The sequence below is a fragment of the Eleutherodactylus coqui genome, chromosome 5 (assembly GCF_035609145.1).
Source record: "Eleutherodactylus coqui strain aEleCoq1 chromosome 5, aEleCoq1.hap1, whole genome shotgun sequence".
NCBI classification, from domain to species: domain Eukaryota; kingdom Metazoa; phylum Chordata; class Amphibia; order Anura; family Eleutherodactylidae; genus Eleutherodactylus; species Eleutherodactylus coqui.
The window spans coordinates 112,512,452-112,530,514 of NC_089841.1; the positions used below are offsets into that span (position 1 = coordinate 112,512,452).

The 18,063-nt window shown below is 39.9% G+C and overlaps 1 protein-coding gene across 1 annotated transcript in view; it reads right to left on the reverse strand.

Moving 5' to 3' along the window:
* LOC136627707 (solute carrier organic anion transporter family member 4C1-like) overlaps positions 1–18,063 on the reverse strand; it is a 93,361-nt gene that overhangs the window by 14,807 nt on the left and 60,491 nt on the right. The window contains exons 3-7 of the mRNA XM_066603027.1: positions 17,410–17,604; positions 14,643–14,739; positions 12,019–12,140; positions 11,295–11,410; positions 9,708–9,852 (exon numbers count right to left, since the gene is read on the reverse strand). Of these exons, the coding sequence (XP_066459124.1) occupies positions 9,708–9,852; positions 11,295–11,410; positions 12,019–12,140; positions 14,643–14,739; positions 17,410–17,604 (675 nt within the window). The remainder of the gene's footprint in view (positions 1–9,707; positions 9,853–11,294; positions 11,411–12,018; positions 12,141–14,642; positions 14,740–17,409; positions 17,605–18,063) is intronic.

Sequence of the window (18,063 nt, forward strand, 5' to 3'; positions counted from 1 at the left end):
AAAGTATAATTTTAATGGATGAATTCATTCAAAAATAAAAAGTGTCTTTTTGACACAATAAATATGTATTTATATAGTTGACCAGTAATGTAAAAATTATATCTAAAGTGCACTTCTGCACAAATGTAGGGCTCTTTCACACGAGCGTTATTTTAGCGCTCAGATAGCCATGTTATAGCCCTTTCCCCTCCATCCCCTTCCTTTGCCGGACAGACGGCTCCCACAGGAGTCAATGGGAGCCACCTGCGCTGTTCTGTCAAAAGATAGGACATACCTCGGCGTCAAAAAATCTTTTAATGCCCGATTTTTTTGGTGCATCAAAAAATCGTTCATCTGAAAGAACCCATAGGAAACCATTGGTTCTTTTAGTTGTGATTTTTTGATGCACCTATACAGCATCAAAACAATGCTCATGTGAAAGAGCCCTATAACTGCAGCCCCATAACTTTTCTCTTGCTGCTTATGTCATCTAGTAATTCTCCTATTTAGAATTTAGCATTTTTTTAACCAAATCTGCATTGATTCTCTAAAATGTAAATCCCTCAGATTTGCGGCAAGTGTTATACCTGGAAAACCGATTGTAACAACCCTGCACTTGACCTAGAGTTCTTCTAACAGTAGGTTTGCTGTAGCCAGACCCATAACAGTCACTTCATCAGTAGGTTGTCTTGCATTTAGGAAACTGTTCTCTAATTGGAATAACCTCATTTAAACTAATTAAATAGTTATTATTGCGTCGCTTTCCTAAAATGAGCAAAAATCTATCATCTGGATTTACAATAATAACATTAAATGTCTAAACTGAAATGTGAGCTCATCATTAATACATTTTTAATATAGATTACTCTGTATTCAGGCTTAAAGGTCTTTTTAATAGACATAAAGTCTGCCAATAGTGACACATGAGATGGTCAGGCCGTGCTGTAGTTCATTGCTTCATTGTTCATACTCTGATAATACCTGTAAAAGGAACTTGATCAAAACATATAAGGCTTTACTGTTAATAGAGCTAGCATTCACTGCAATACATTGCATTGTCACTTCTGTTGATCATGTGCCAAACATGGGACAATTTCTATCACATTCTTTCCAAATTTGCCAGCCTGGACAAACAACTATAACCCTGGATTCACACAGGGCAGAATCCCACCGGAAATCTTGCGGTTTTGCCGCAGCAAAAAAATCCGCGTAACTTAGCCACGGGTTTTGGAGCAGCTTGGCCACATGCTTTTCCGTTGTGTCCGGCGCTCCCATAGACAGGAGCGCAGCTCCAACAAAAAAAATAAAAAATAGACATGCTGTGGCAGAGAAATCCGCTCCGCAGCGCTGGTAAATGCCGGCTTTTCTACGACTAATTGGCCGTCCCATGTATACAGTATAATCATGAAAATGTGGTACTACATATTAGTAATTCAAATTAATGGGAAACTATTTAAAAGGGGTTGTCTAGTTGTAAACTATTCATAGCCTATCTGCAGGATAGGCCATAAATAGTAAATCAGTAGGGGTCTGCAGCCAAGGACCCAACTGACAAGCTATTTCTTAGGCCAGTGTGTTTGTGCACTGAGCTAATTTCTGCAGGAAGTAGATAGCTCTGTTCCCACTGCAGTGGCCAGGTTTGGAACTTCACCTGTAATACCATGCCTGTCCATTGCTGTGAGGACAGAGCTATCTACTTCCTGCAGAAATCTGCTCAGTGCATAAGCACACCAGCCTGGTGAACAGCTCATGAGAGGTGCTGGACCAGGTGCTCTCAGGTGCTGGATTTACTATTGGTGGCCTAGGCCTTAGGCTTGCTGAATCCACACGGGCGCTTTTCTCGCACGATTTTATAGCGATGCAACAGTGCTACAAATCTCATGTATGTAGAATCCATGCTTTCCTTTGGGTTCTTCCACACCATCAATGTTTTGTAGCCTGCTACTTTGCCAGACTACAAAATTGGGGCATGCTCTATACAGCCTTGATTTGCTATGCTTTGTAGCCCATGTTCCCCTATGGAGCCTCCTTGTATATTGCATCGCACGAACTTGAACTTGATTTTCATGCTATCTGATAAGATTTTAACATTAGAAAGTCCTACTAACCTTCTCGCTACAAAATCAAGTGATTGTATAGCGCGAGAAAATCACAGGTAGCTGCAACGCGATGCTACATTTTTCCCAAGGAAAAAGCATCACTGACGCTATGAAATCGCGTGTACATAGCAGTGATAGCGCTGTCGCCCATGTGGATGCAGCCTAAGTGCTCAGTCACACAAGCACGTTTTTCATGCATTATAGGTGCAGGGGAAAAAATCGCACATCGCATGTAGAAAAAAATCGCGTTACCAGGTCCATTTGCGCTCACATGTCCTATCTGTTGCAGGTGCGTATTTTTTCCGCTTCTAAACAACAGACTTGTGACCACTTTCATTGGAAAGCATTGGTTCTAATAGATCTGTTTTGAAAACATGCCTACAGATGCGTGAAAAATTCGCTCGTCTGACAGAGTCCTAAGTTTGATTCCAAAAGTGTTACTTGAAATCTCAGGGTACTAAATGAAGTTTGTAACAGGTTCTCCACCTACTGTATGTGATTCAGACTAGTGGCATCTTCTTATGTGTCAGACATAATTTACAAAAAGGGGAGCAAAAGTGAGCCTGGTAACTACAGGCCAGTAAGTCTCACTTCAGTAACTGGAAAAATTTTCGAGGGGATTCTGAGAGACGCCATCGATGAGTACCTCAAGGAGAACAAGGGAATAACTCCTCACCAGCATGGATTCATGAAGGGTCGCTCATGTCAGACAAATCTGATCAGTTTCTACGATGAACTAAGCTCTAAGCTGGACCGGGGAGAAATCTATTGATCTCGTATATCTAGACTTCTCTAAAGCCTTTGACACCGTGCCACATAATAGGCTAATATACAAAATGAGGCAGCTAGGATTAGGTGAAAACGTGGGTAAGTGGGTAAAAAATTGGCTCAATGATAGAAAGTTCAGATACAGATACAAATGGCTCGTACTCTGATTGGACCACAGTCGCTAGTGGGGTGCCACAGGGTTCGGTAATAGGCCCCACTCTGTTCAACATATTTATCAACGACCTGATAGAGGGGCTGCACAGCAAAATATCAATATTTGCAGATGACACAAAATTATACAATATAATTAATGCAACGGAGGACAATGTGCGGCTACAAATGGACCTGGATAAGCTGGGGGCTTGGGCAGAAAAACGGCAAATGAAGTTCAATGTTGAAAAATGTAAGACTATGCACATGGGCAGGAGAAACGGATGTCACCAATATTCAATTAATGGAGTACCGCTAGGAAAAAGTGATATGGAAAAGGATCTGGGGGTATTAGTGGATAGTAGACTAAACTGGAGTAACCAATGCCAGTAGGCTGCTGCAAAGGCAAATAAAGTCTTGGGGTGCATTAAAAGAGGTATAAGGGCGAAGGATGAGAACATTATCCTTCCATTATATAAGGCACTTGTCAGGCCTCACATGGAATACTGCGTACAGTTCTGGTCACCGGTGCTCAGGAAAGATGTTACAGTACTGGAGGGGGTTCAAAGAAGGGCAACTGAACTAATACATGGAATGAAGGAACTGGAATACCCAGAGAGGTTATCAAAATTGGGATTATTTACTCTAGGATAAAGAAGGTTAAGGGGTGACCAAATAACTATGTATAACTACATTAGGGGACAATACAAGGATCTCTCCCATGATCTGTTTACACCCAGGACCGCGACGGTAACAAGAGGACATCCGTTATGATTAGAGGAAAGCAGGTTTCATCACCAACATAGAAGGGGATTCTTTACTGTAAGAGCAGTTAGACTGTGGAACTCTCTGCCGGAGGAAGTGGTGATGGCAAAATCCATAAAGGTGTTTAAAAGGCGACTTGATGTCTTTCTGGAGAGGAAAGACATTATAGGTTATAAATCTTAGGTTAACTGTTAATCCGGGTATACAGGCAGGTAGGAACTATTAGGGGTTGATCCAGGGAACAGTCTGATTGCCATTAGGGAGTCGGGAAGGAATTTTTTCCCCAAAAGGGCTATCTGGCTTCTGCCCTTGGGGTTTTTTGCCTTCCTTTGGATCAACACAGGAGGATAGACATGCTGGACTAGATGGACATTGTCTTCATTCAGCCTAACGAACTATGTTACTATGACATGGGTGTAACTGTTAATTCTGCACTCTTGATTCTGCCCACAATGTCAATATTTGTGATTTTTTTGTTTTAGGTCTCATTCAGGCCTCAGTCAAATGAGTGTGTATTTTAACGCATCTGTGCTGCGCAAAAAAATGCACTGCATGGATGTGGAAGATATGCGTGACCGAAGTTCTGTGCCCATTGGCTTCAATGGGGCCGGTGCTGCAGCTGCCCCATTGCAAGCAATGGGATGCAGGCAGCCCCCGCAGTGATTTTCGGAGAAGGGCTTGAAATATAAGCCCTTCACTGAAAATCATCCCTAGTTTGTGTAAAAAACATTTAAAAATATATACTCACCTCTCCGCCGCTGTCGGAACTCAGCATGTCTTGCAGCTTAGCTCCCCGACACTGTACTGAAGCTGTTTCAGCAGGTGTGGATTTTAAATCCCCGCCTCCTGAAAGGGCTGTGTCTGATTGCCATTCAATGAATTTTAAATCCCCGCCTGCTGAAGGAGCTTCAGTATAGCCAAGCGGAAGACGCGCTAAGCCCCAACAGCAGCAGAGAGGTGAGTATATATTTTTAATTTTTTTACACAAGCTAGGGATGATTTTTATGGAAGGCCCTTCCCCGAAAATTACTGCAGGGGTTGCTTGCAGCCCATAGCTTTCAATGGAGTGGCTGCAGCACCAGCCCAATTGAAAGCAATGGGAGAACACCACGGTCCTCTGCCACAGCTGTCACAACTGTGGCAGTGGATTCCTTCATCCCCGTGGGAAGTTTCCTCATCACTGAACACTGTGACAGTGCTGTCACAGTGTTCAGTAATGAGGTAATTCCCCACTGGGATTCTCGCAGAGCATGGATCTATGTGATGCACGCATGTCCTATCGTTACAGGTGCGAATATTTTCATGCCTGTAAAAAACGGACATGTGAACACACCATAAGGAACCAATGGTTCTAATACATACATGCTCGTCTGACTTCATTCTCACATTGGCATAAATATGTTGCATATTAAGTGCATATATTTTTTACGCACATAAAATGCAGTGAATAAAACCCATTTATTTCAATGGTTTCATTGATGTATGCGTATTTTTTATTCATGTGAAAAAATACACAGCATGTCCTGTTTTGGTGCGCATTATGCACCTAAATAGGCCATTGAAGTGAATGGGCCAACACCCAGAACATGCATATTCACTGCATTTTTGCACATCAAAAGAATTGTTTTTCTGTGTATTTTTGCATATGTAAATACAGTGGGTCTTACTTGCTATTCCCAATACAACAGTTTTCTGGTGCAAATTATGCCAGAAAATTGTCTTGCATGCTTTCACATTTATCATGTGTTTTTAGACACTTTTAGAAAGTTTTTCCTGGCTTAGCCAAAAAAAGGGGTGTGGCCAAAATTGCAACAAAAAAATGACAGATTTTTTTTGTGTAAACTAAGCCAACTAATAGGTGGTCTAAACGTAGACTAGACAGTCTTAAAATTCAACAGATTTATCATTCAGTAATAAATCTGGTGCATTTTAGGACTGTCTGGTCTAAGTTTGCACTAACTTTTAGACAATATTAGTAAATAAGCCAAGCATTACTTACGTTATTACTTAAAATAAATTATATAAAAAGCAAATAAAAACAGCAAAGTTAGAGACAGAGAGACTCATTGCCAAAGAGAGTAAAACTAACCCTAAACTTTTCTTCAACTATATAAACAACAAAAAGCTTAAAATGGAAAGTGTTGGCCCTTTAAAAAGTAATTAGAGAGAAAATTGTAAAGGGTGATGAGGGGAAAGCAATTCTGTTAAACAGTCTTTTCGCCAGTGAATTCACTCAGGAAAAGGAAGAGTGATAAAGTAATTCCCCCATTAAATGTCACCAGTTTAGCCCAGAAGGAATGCAAAGCCCCCATAAAAACATTAAAATAGACATATTGCTGGATCCTGATGGCATAAACCCTGGGTTCTAAGGGAATTAAGTAATGTGATAAACGGTATATGCGGTCTGTTCCACTGGAACTGCCTTAATGATAGAAAGCAGAGGGCGGTTATAAATGGTCACACTCTGATTTAGTCACCGTTACTATTGGGGTACCACAGGGGTCAGTACTGGGCCATATTCTTTTGAATATATTTATTAATGTCATCATATTGGGATCTAGAGTAAAATATCAATATTTGCAGATGATACAAAACTATGAAAAATAACACAAGAAAGGACAGTATATGGTTGCAAACTAATTTGGATAAATTGGGACTTGAGCAGAAAAGTGGCAAATGAGGTTTAACACTGATAAATGTAAGGTTCTGCACAAGGAATACATGTCACCATTACACACTAAGGCCTTAGTCAGACGGGCGTTTTTTCGCGCGATTTGCGGATCGCATGACGGATGCGCATCCGCAAATCGCGTGACCGGTGCCCGAAAATCGCCCGAAAATCTGCTCCTAGCCGCGTTTCATTAGAAACGGGCCGGAGCTGTCCAGCGCATTGCATTCAATGGAGCCGGCAATACAGCGGCTCCATTGAAAGCAATGCGCTGCGGGCGAGTGTGAGATGAATTGTCGGGAAGGGCTTAAATATATAAGCCCTTCCCTGCAATTCATCCCGCGCACGCCGGCAGCCCATTGCTTTCAATGGAGCCGCTGTATTGCCGGCTCCATTGAATTCAATGGGCAAACATTGTTCTTCTCTGCCACAGCTGTGACAGCTGTGGCAGAGAAGAATGATTTGTCTTCTATATGTTCTCAATGGGCGCATATAGAGAAGAGAACAGGAATCGCAGATCGCAGATAGGTGCGATCTGCGATTTCTGTTCTATAATTTATCGGACGAGCGCATAAAAAGCGCTCATGTGTCCGATACCATTGCAAAGCAATGGTTTTAAAAAATCGCCGGACGCATGCGCATGCGCAAATCACGCAAAAAAACGCCCGTCTGACTAAGGCCTCAATCGGAAACCACTGGGTAACACTGACATGGTAAAAGACTTAGGGATTGTAATTAACTGTAAACACAACTGGAGCAATCAGTGTCAGGCAGCTTCTACCAAGACAAATAGGGACATGGGGTGCATCAAAAGAGGTCTAGTGACACATGATGATAACATTGTTCTTCCTCTTTACAAGTCACTGGTCCGACCACACATGGAATATTGTGTACAGTTTTGGGCACTGGTACTCAAGAAGGACATAGAGCTTGCATGGCTTCAGACAGGCAGCTAAGTTAATAAATGGAATAGGCAGACTACAATACCCAGAGTAGATATCAAAATTGAGGTTATTTGGTTTAGAAAAAAAGACGGCTAAAGGGTGACCTAATAACTATGCATAAATATATCAGGAGACAATACAGAGCTCTCTCCCATCATCTATTCATACCCAGCACTGTGGCTGTAACAAATGGTTATTTTTTACATCTAGAAGAAAAAAGTATCTACACTAACATAGAAGGGGATTCTTTACCTTAAAAGCAGTGAGTATGGAACGCTCTGTCTGAGGACGTGGTGATAGCAAACTGAATAAAAGAGTTCAAGAGGGGCCTGTACACCTTTATTGAATGTAACAATATTACATGTTATAGTCACGGATTACTTTAGAAGAGTCGTTGATCCAGGGATTATTTCTTAAAGTTAGGAAAATTGGCTTCTATCTCATGTTTTTTTTTTTGCCTTCCTCTGGATCAACGTTGGGGGTTTAATAGGCTGAACAGGATGAACATATGTTTTTTTCTTTAGCCTTACACACTGTATTACTTTAACCCCTTCCCGCTGCAGGGCGTAAGTTTACGTCCTAGCAGCCTGGTACTTGCCGCAACGGGACGTAAACTTACATAAAATCCCGCGCTCTCTCGCAGCGGAAGCCGGCTGTCAGTCACAGCCGGCGTCCCGCTGCAACAGCGGGGGGGCATCGGAGATGCGCCCCCCGCTGTTAACCCCTCCCCTGCCGCGATCTACGTAGATCGCGGCAGGGAAAGAGTTCACAGAGGGAGCGCGGCTCCCTCTGTGTCTCCGGCCGGAACTCGCGATGTCCTGTATTGCCTATGCCTATAATCGCTGTACAAGCGATAAGGCATGGCAGAGCAGTAGCTCTGCCATGCCTTATACCAGCGATCATCAGGGCAGTGGTTAAAGTCCCTCAGAGGGACTCAAATAGTGTAAAAAAAACAAAGATTAAAAAAAGAATTAAAAAAATGTAAAAAAAGAGTTAAAAAAAACAATTTTTTAATGCTTTTTCTCAGATTAGCATAAAAAAAGGTAAAAAAAAAATAAAACCCCACATATTTGGTATTGTCACGTCCGTAACGACGCGTACAATAAGTTGCACATGCTTTTGACTGTGCACGGAAAAAAACGCAAAAAAAAACGCTAAAAAACTGAGGCAAAATGCTAATTTTTAGCATTTTGCCACACTAAAAACGCAATAAAAGTGATCAAAAAAGCCATATGTACCCCAAAATGGTACCAATAAAATCTACAGCTCGTCTCGCAAAAAATAAGCCCACATAGAGTGCCGTACATCAAAAAATAAAAAAGTTACAGGACTTTGAATGCAGCAATTTAGAAAAAAAAAAAATTACCCAGAAAAAGGGTTTTTATTGCAAAAAAGTGGGAAAACCTAAAAAAAATGTAAGAATTTTGGTATCGTTGTAACCGTACCGGTCCGCAGAAAAAATGGAATGTCTCATTTATGCTGCATGAGTACCGCTGTAAAAAAAAAAAAAAAAATCTATGGCAGAATTGATGCGTTTTCTCTCCCTGCTATCATTAAAAAAAAAAAAAGTTTTACAATATAGTCTATGTACCCAAGAGTGGCACCGATAAAAACTACAGTTCGCCACGCAAAAAACAAGCCCTCATACGGCCGCGTCGACGGAAAAATAAAAAAGTTATGACTTTTGATAAACGGAGAAGAAAATCCGCCAAAAATTGTTGCGTCCTTAAGCCCAAAATAGGCCATGTCATGAAGGGGTTAAAAAGCTTATTTGCATAACCAGTACATTATTAATGCCATTCTACGTCAATACTAACCTTAGAAATTACATGAGTGAGTGCAGCATTACCCAATAAGTCATAAAATACAGTAATGATTTGCTAAGCAAAATTTCCACTTTCATTCGTCTAGTATTTACACAAACTATTCACAGGAACCATGAAGAAACCACTTTTTGAGAAAGAGTTCTTGATTGCCGGAATTGTGCAATTTTCAGCAGACCAAGGTGTATAGCAAAGGGGGTGAGGAATTTTTGATTAGCAGTTAGTTGCATTTAATTAGTGCATCACAGAGGTGGAATAAAACCTACAGTATTACATCTGACACTGGCCTGTTATGGACAGAATTAGGGCTTGTCCAGCAGTGTATATACCCTGGAGGGACCCTACTGAACATTTGCGTCTTAGAGAAGAAGATTAGGTTGATTTTTAGACACGGCATTTCAGAAGAGGTTTATGGGGATAGCAAAAGATAAGTCTCTTTGCTCTAGATTTTTTTTTTTAACTGGACTGGGTCACTATAATTGATAGATATGAAAAGAAAATCTTCACTTACCTCCAAGAATTGCTGAGAAGCTTGATGTTAGTGAAAACTGGTTTTCAATAAATTTTGGAAGAAATGTTGCAAAGCCAGTAGTGATTAATGCATCTGCACAGCTGGCGAATGTTAAAGCCATGAGAACAGGATTTTTCACCATAAGCTAAAATAAATGCAGGTTGACTTGTTAGTAAAATGAAGCAAAGCACATTCAAATATTAGTAAAATGTCTAAATCTTTTGAATCCCGAAGACTACATTATTCTGGTGTCGACACAAGACTGGAAAGGCCATTAAATTACCCATCACAATTCCATCAAGGTCCAACTTAATATATAGAGCCTAACTTGGAAAAATCTCTATTGAAGGTGATTTTTTTCCTTTTAATCTGAACTAAATAGAGCAAAGACAGGTAATCATGGTAAGGTATGGCAGAAGAGTAGCTATTACTTGGAGTTGCTATTGCGGCTTGGAATCTGACACGTCCCAAATGCCCCTCTGTCACATAAGAAGATATCAGCATTATAAATGGCACCTGGTAGTTGGGGACCTGGGTACAGATTTGCCATTGGGGCAACAGTTGCTACAACATACAGGAAAATTGGCTCATGCATATCTGAGAACTCTGTTGTATAGATCTTGAATGTGTAACTAATAAAATATAATGGACCCCCATTGTACCTTTAACTGCTTCTGTATGATCATATGGAAACACATAAAAGTTTTCTTTCACTGAGTCAATGGGAAAAAGATCTCAGGATATGTTTCACCACGCTACATCAGCAATGCTTCTAGTTAAGAATACTAAGGTGGACAGAGGTATATGGGAACAACACAAGGCCTATGAACCACATGGATCACAATAAGGTTTATATTGTGGGCCCAAAATGCAGTATGTATCTCTGTTCCACATTTGCATGAAGCCTAAGAACAGCTATACCAGTCTCATATCAATATTCTGCATTACTGTACATTTATATTAGTGATGAGCAAACAGTTCAAAAGTTCGGTTTGGCTAGTTTAGGCAAAAAGTTTGCTTCAGTTCAAATTAGTCCAAACTGAACTTAAATTTCACCAATACCCCAAAAACTAATGTATAACACGGAGGAAGAGGAATAATTTTAGTGGGTTCGAACCAAGATGAACCACCTGAGATTCAGGTTTGCGCTGAAATGAATTTTTAGCAAAGTTCAACCCAAAACAGGGTGCAACTGTTTCAGATTGCTCAACACAAATTTTTATTACTATTATGTCTATTAATAAGGCTGCTTTCAGAAGAGTATATTTTAGCTCAGTATTAGGTCCGTGTTGAGGGACTGTAATTCTGAGGTAATGTAAATCTCTAAGGCTAACCATATATGTCCAAACAATTTTCTACAGCGTAACATGATCTATTTTTTGCTTATTTGTCTTCGTATTTGCATTCTTTTCTATTGGGCAAATGCAGATGAATATGTGCTCAATAAAAATAATACAAACATGGAAGCAAATCCTGATGAAAATTGATGATGTTTGTAATACAGACTCGTATTTTTATACGCTCATCTGAAACCAGCATAACTGTAGTAGTAGTAGTATGTATTATGGGTGTTGTTGGTATTATTACCCAAAAAGCCAAAGGAAAATCTTTAAAATTTTTGCCAAGATTTTTCGACTCAACAATGCATTCACTCCCATTGTTATGTGCTTGTGAAACTCTTTCAGATTGTATTGCTGATGTACCTGTAATACAAGAAGGATACGTAATTTTATAAAATAGGAAAATATATAATAAGATTATTCTATAAAAAAGGGATTATAAATAGGGATGAGCGAGTATACTCGCTAAAGCACTACTCGTTCGAGTAATGTGCCTTAGACGAGTATCTCCCCGCTCGTCCCTAAAGATTCGGGGGCCGCCGCAGCTGATAGGTGAGTTGCGGTGGGGAGCAGGGGAGAGCGGGCGGGAGAGAGAGATCTCCCCTTCGTTCCTCCCCGCTCTCCTCCGCAGTTCCCCGCCCCGCACCGGCCCCCGAATCTTTCGGGACGAGCGGGGAGATACTCGGCTAAGGCACATTACTCGAGCGAGTAGTGCCTTAGCGAGTATACTCGCTCATCCCTAATTATAAATAATCCAACGTGATGCAACTCTGTGCTATAATGCCAAGTGTTTGACCTTGAGCTTTGAGTATATGTCAACATGGCACTCTTTTGATAATTTTGTGCAATATGCAGTAGGGAGAGAGTTTTTTTATTGCTTAACACAATGTTAAATGTATACTACTGTATGGTATTTGTATTAACATATCATCTTGCAGAAAAAAAAGGGTTGTAAACACAGTGTGACATACCAGGTAAGTGTTTGGGGAAGCAGGAGAACGGTATAATTAGCAACCAGGTCACTAGACCCACAATTACAAAGGCAATCCACCATGCTCCAAGCCATCGGGGGTCATTGGGAGACAGAGGCACACTGCATTGGAAAAAAAGAAAATGTGATTAAGCAAAGGGTTAATAGTTACCATGTGACAGGTTCCCTTTGACTTGATAATAATTAATAATGCATATAAGCAATTTGATGGTAATTGCCATAATTTATTTACTGCATAACTTCTCCATTTTCATTCCTAGTCATGCTGGGCTTAGGAGTCCAGTCGGCGGTCCTATTTATTAATTGTCACCTATCTGTAAGCCCAGAATAAGTAGAGATTTAATTAAATAATATTCAAGTTACATCAAGAGTGTACTGAAAAGGAATCCACCATGCTTCAAGCCACCAAGTTCAGGTAGTGGTAAGCCAGCTTCTGAGAAAGAGCTTTTGTGGACGTTAGATTTTAGTACTCCATTTAGCTGCAACTGTGCTTAGGGTCTTGGTACCTTGTTGGACATGGAGTTCTTTGAGTGTTCATTTTTTTAGAATTAAATTTTATGAGTAATGTATAATACGGTGGCAAAGGTTAGAATTATGGAAGCAGGTGGTTGCCAGTGGCAAAAAGAGATCTTGTAAGAAACTAGCAGGATATCAACCATGTGGACACATGGAGTACAGAGGGTACAGATTTAAAGTCAAGTCAATCGAGGGAATCAAACACATGCCGAAGTAATACCATTTTAACTGGCAATCGTAAAACAACTGAGAGGATTTTAATAGAGCGCCCTCTAGTGTGACTGCTGAGTGGCCTGCACTGTTCAGCATTTTCACTGACTGCCACAGAGAGAAAAGTGGTGGTGTCAGACAAGATAAAAGGACGTCACTGGAGCACAAAATGTGAGTTTATTGAAAACTGATTCTTGGTTCCACCTTTCTCCTTGAAAAAAAGCATAAATTTTGCTTAATGGATGTGGAGTAATTCTTTTATTAAAAAAATATCCTGCTCACAGACAAAAGTCTTGTTCTTGTCTTTGAGTTTTGCTAGAGATGATGACCAACAAACTTATCTGAACTTTAAAAAAGGAAGTAGATTATATAACGCAATGCTCAAAACTATTATAATTTATTATAATTTATGCCAGAATTTGGCATAAATTATAGCGCAGAAGTTATAGAAACGTGCATAAATTTTAAATAGCATTTTCTGATTCACAGATAGCCAAAGACATGTGCCTCTTAATAAATCTGGTCACCCTTCGCAGACTAGACTCTTTAAAATAATTAATTTTAATCTTTATAAGAATAAGGCCTAAAAACATACACACAAGGGCTAGACGACTGGGGCGAAGATCTGTATAGAGACGATTGGACCCTCAAATCACAGTAACAAACAGACATATACACAGAACTCAGACACACATAATAGGAGAGATGTAACTCTCATATTCCGGTCACAAAGACCTTTATCTTGGGTTATAGAATTGGACCCAGTATGCATCTGGTGTCCCTTGTATGAGGACCGAGTGCAGTATAAGATTCCTTTTGACTGAATAATTACATTGAGGTTTAGTAACTGCCGACAAATTTTAGCATCCCTTAAAACTCTACGCATTTCACCGCCAATATGGCGAATCGGCGTAGGTCAAACCAGACTGAAGCGAAATGTAATTAAGAATTCAAATCTGAGTAGCCGTATATTATGAGGTTGTGGGTACGACGAAAGGGTACGATCACCCACTCGTTGATTAGGTCTCTGACCCGAACTCAACAGTAATATATTGTTAGTTCCCAGAAAACGAGAGCCTAGAGTGGGTTGCAGGTGTGGGAGGGTTTTAGGAAGTACTTCATGGCTGGAATAGCAGAACCAGGATACAAGGAAAACTGCAGAAGTGTCATTGCTGCCTGAGAATGGTAGAAGTCCGACCCCCTATGCATCCCACAATGGAGGAATTTTCCCCAAAGCAGAGATCCTTCTACTGAAAACAAAAAAGCAGCAGCGCCTCTAGCCTAGATGGCAGGTTTGACCTACACACCCACATCTCCTGAAGATCCGCCATATTGGCGGTGAAACTCGTAGAGTTTTAAAGGATGCTAGAATTTGTCGGCAGTTACTAAACCTCAATGTACTCTAATTATTGAGTCAAAAGGAATCTTATACTGCACTCGGCCCTTATACTAGGGACACCGGATGCATACTGGGTCCAATTCTATAACCCACAATAGAGGTCTTTGTGACCGGAATACGATAAGATAAGTCTTTCCTATTATGCGTGTCTGAGTTCTGTGTATATGTCTGTTTGTTACTGGGATTTGAGGGTCCAATTGTCTCTATACAGATCTTTGCCCCAGTCGTCTAGTCCTTGTGTGTATGTTTTTAGGCCTTGTTCTTATAAAGATTAAAATTAATTATTTCAAACAGTCTATTCTGCGAAGGGCTTCTAGAACGCCTAGACTTTCTGCACTCTGTGAATTAATAAATCTGGTCACATTTAAAATTAGGACAGGCTTTTGAAATGCTAGTCTTAATAAATTCTCCTCATTCTATTCCTGATCTACTCATACTTCATATCCTAAACACGGCAGTATATTTTGTGTGATACTTACCTCTCCACTTTTTCAAAATCAATATAAATATTCAGCAGTTGTCCTCCTATTAAATATCCAATAGCAGGACCCACTACAGACATCCCATATGCAATGCCTAAAACACAAAAGAATACAATGGTAAATGGGTATCCTTATACATCAACAGAAAGCTATTATATGAACCTGCAAAACTGCATATTAGACTGTTACGGACTGAATCTTTGTTCAGCAGACCGCTCTTCTGACTACAACCTCATTCCCTAAAGGACCAAGGCAAGTTTGGCTCACAGGCTTACAGCATTATATCTGTCGACAGATTTTTTTTAGAAACTATTCTGGAGTACATTTAAGTTAATGATTAATTTACATAAACTTTTCAGAATGGAGAAATATATGAAAAATACAATTCCAATTATTTACTTATTTTTAAGCCATTTGCCAAAGCTGACAAAATAACTTTATTTTACATATCAGTACGGGACAACCAATACAGGTTAGGGAATAACTTCTTGATCATGGGGGTCTCACCACTGAGACCCCTCCTGATTTCAAAACGGGACTCCCATGTCCCTCTTTCCTGTAACTGCAGGGGTCGCTTTTCCTCCTAATATAAATAATCGAGCCACATCTGTTCTGGTATCTCCGCAGTCCCATTGAGAATGAATGGAGAGCTAGTGCCCTTGTGTGACCAACACTCCATTCAGTCTGTCTGTCCTTACTGCAGAGGGTGCAGTAAACCTGCAGTGAAGACAGAGGACACAGGACCCCCATTCTCGAGATCGGTGGGGGTCTCAATGGTGAGACCCTCACTGATCAGCAAGTTATCAATTATACTGTGGATAGAGGATAACTTGCAATTATGGTACAACCACTTTAATTATATTAACATTTTTACTATTAAAGTACTATTAAAGAACGTTTGAATTAATTTTTGTGTTTCAACGGTAATGTAATGTCATACTGTATGTCTTAACTTGCAGGCTAAATATAAGTTACATCTGTTAGGTATGTCAAACATAAAAAGTAACCAACAGTCTGAGTGCATGCATGGTAATACACCTGGGCGTTATGGGATCCTACACTGTTTAAGTGTCTGTATATTTTTTTATTCTATATTTTGAAGCTCTCTCTACATTATAATTAAAAAGAAATTGAAATTGCTTTACTAGCGATACATTGTCTCTAGCTTAGTGAATGACCTTACCAGCATGTTGTTTTTAAAATGCAACATTCAGTGCCATTTGATTGTTAATAAACAGAAGTCTTTATATCGATAAGAGCTCCATTTATACTGCTGCAGCGCTCCAAATTCCCCGCATAGACATAGATTAATATGCTGGCTATCTGTAGTCATCAGTACAGTTTAAGGTATTATCCAGACTTTAAAACTGGTGGACAATCCTTATCCTTAGGCCACCAATATCAGGTTAGTGGGGATTGGTGGGAGTACAGTGTTTTGTAGCATTTTCCTATTCATTTGAATGAGACAACGCTGCAGTACACTGCAGTGCAATAACTAATAGTACTTTGTTTGCCACACCAGTGTGAAGATTAACAGACTCAGCACTCTCCTGAGCACTGTAGCTCCTTCACGCAGCAGATCACCAGGGGTGCCAAAGAATCCCCACTGATGTAATATTGATGGACTATCGTAAGGCTTGGCCATCAACTCTAAAAAGCCTCAATAGTCCATTTAAAACATATGTGCATGTTTTGAACCATTTTTGCATTCTGAAAATAAAAAGGAATTTTACAAATATTCCTAACTAGAAATAACTTATTTCATGTCAAAAATCCTGGGAAAATCTAATTTCCCCTAGTGCTTGCTGCAAAGGTCAGCATACTGCCAATAAGCTGCCAGGGCACCTTGATGATGTCACTAAATATGTCCTTCATTTTCCATATGGGCAGGCATTTCACTAAATGCCTACATCACATGACCTAGCCATATATAACATAGGCATTGTGTAACCAGTAGCTATATAAAGTTGAGCACAGGACAGAGAAGCTGTATCAGTTTTATATATCTATATAATCCATTGGTCTGTTGTTAATAGGGACAGTGGAGATATCGCTGCTGGATGTGAAAGCTTGTATACCAGCAGAGAATTTAAATAGAGTTCTACTGAAGGAAGCAGAAAAAGTTTCTGCATCATGCCTGTCTCCTTTTTGCATAATTTTTGATCCAGGAGACCCTATGTGGGCCATCCCGATTCACAATGATTTTTGTAAAACATGTCCCAAATATTTTACTAATCGTTTATTACTACCCATTGTTTTGTGTATACAGCTTCTAAGCAGTCATATGTGTCTCCATGCTTACTGGCTGCAATCAACACCCTGTGTGATCTGATCCTGCAGTTTGTATTCCCGTCCATCTTTTCTCAATTGATGTGAACATACATTTGGGTACGTTAGTAAAGCATTAGGAACAGCTGAAAGGGAGTATGCAATTTAGTAGTGAATGCCAATTATAAGACAGATATAACAAGACTGAATTTATCATTTAACTGTTTCGAGTCAGAGGGTTCTAAATCAATTGTATATAAAATAGCTGTATAATAAATGCTATCACAACTCTGAATTATTACACCAGATCATGATATCACAATTAGTTATGCCAAATTATAATTTGATAATTATGAATGCAGCTTTCCTATCTCTGACAACTCACTTCTACTACATTGCACTCACAGATTTCTATATCGGCTTAATGCAGCAATGATATAATGATTCCCAATCAGCTCTGCTACAGTTTGTCTTTGTTTTGTTAATATATACTTACCGATATATAATGAGGATTTATGTGTTGGAAGACTGTCATCAAAAAAAGCTGTTCCCAATGTATATAAGGGAGTCCCTCCTATGCCCATTATCAGCTGACCGAAAATAAAGACATAAATGTAGTTGGATAAGGTGGAATGAGCTTTCCCACTGCAGTCTTCTAGATTGGTGCTATTTCCTGATCTTTCACAAAAATCTACAAAAGAAAACAAAGTGAATTTTCACTGCAAGATTTGAGATACATGGGCACATTTAAAGTCTAAAGTCGCACCAAAGCAGACCACCCTGCCGTGCCCCTGATACTACAATCTTGTGTCCAGAAAGTTAAATACTGAGAATTTCACAATATCCTTAGGTGGCCTGTATATACTGTGGATGGCTGCAGCATGTGGATCACTAGCAAGTCCAGGTGCCACCCAGCAAGTAGTAGTGATTCACATAACATTACAGCAGATCACCTACAGCATTTACAGACACCCTTCTAAATTGTCATGCATTTTCTCTATAGGGGAACTGTAGTACATGGCCCATTGAAATGTAATATATGGTCAGACAATATTAGTACGGCATATGGACAGAAGTTGTCTGTGGTACAATTTAAGCCCCTTTTAGGACGAGTGTCCATGGGCGATTTGTCCTAGCATGATCCGTGGCG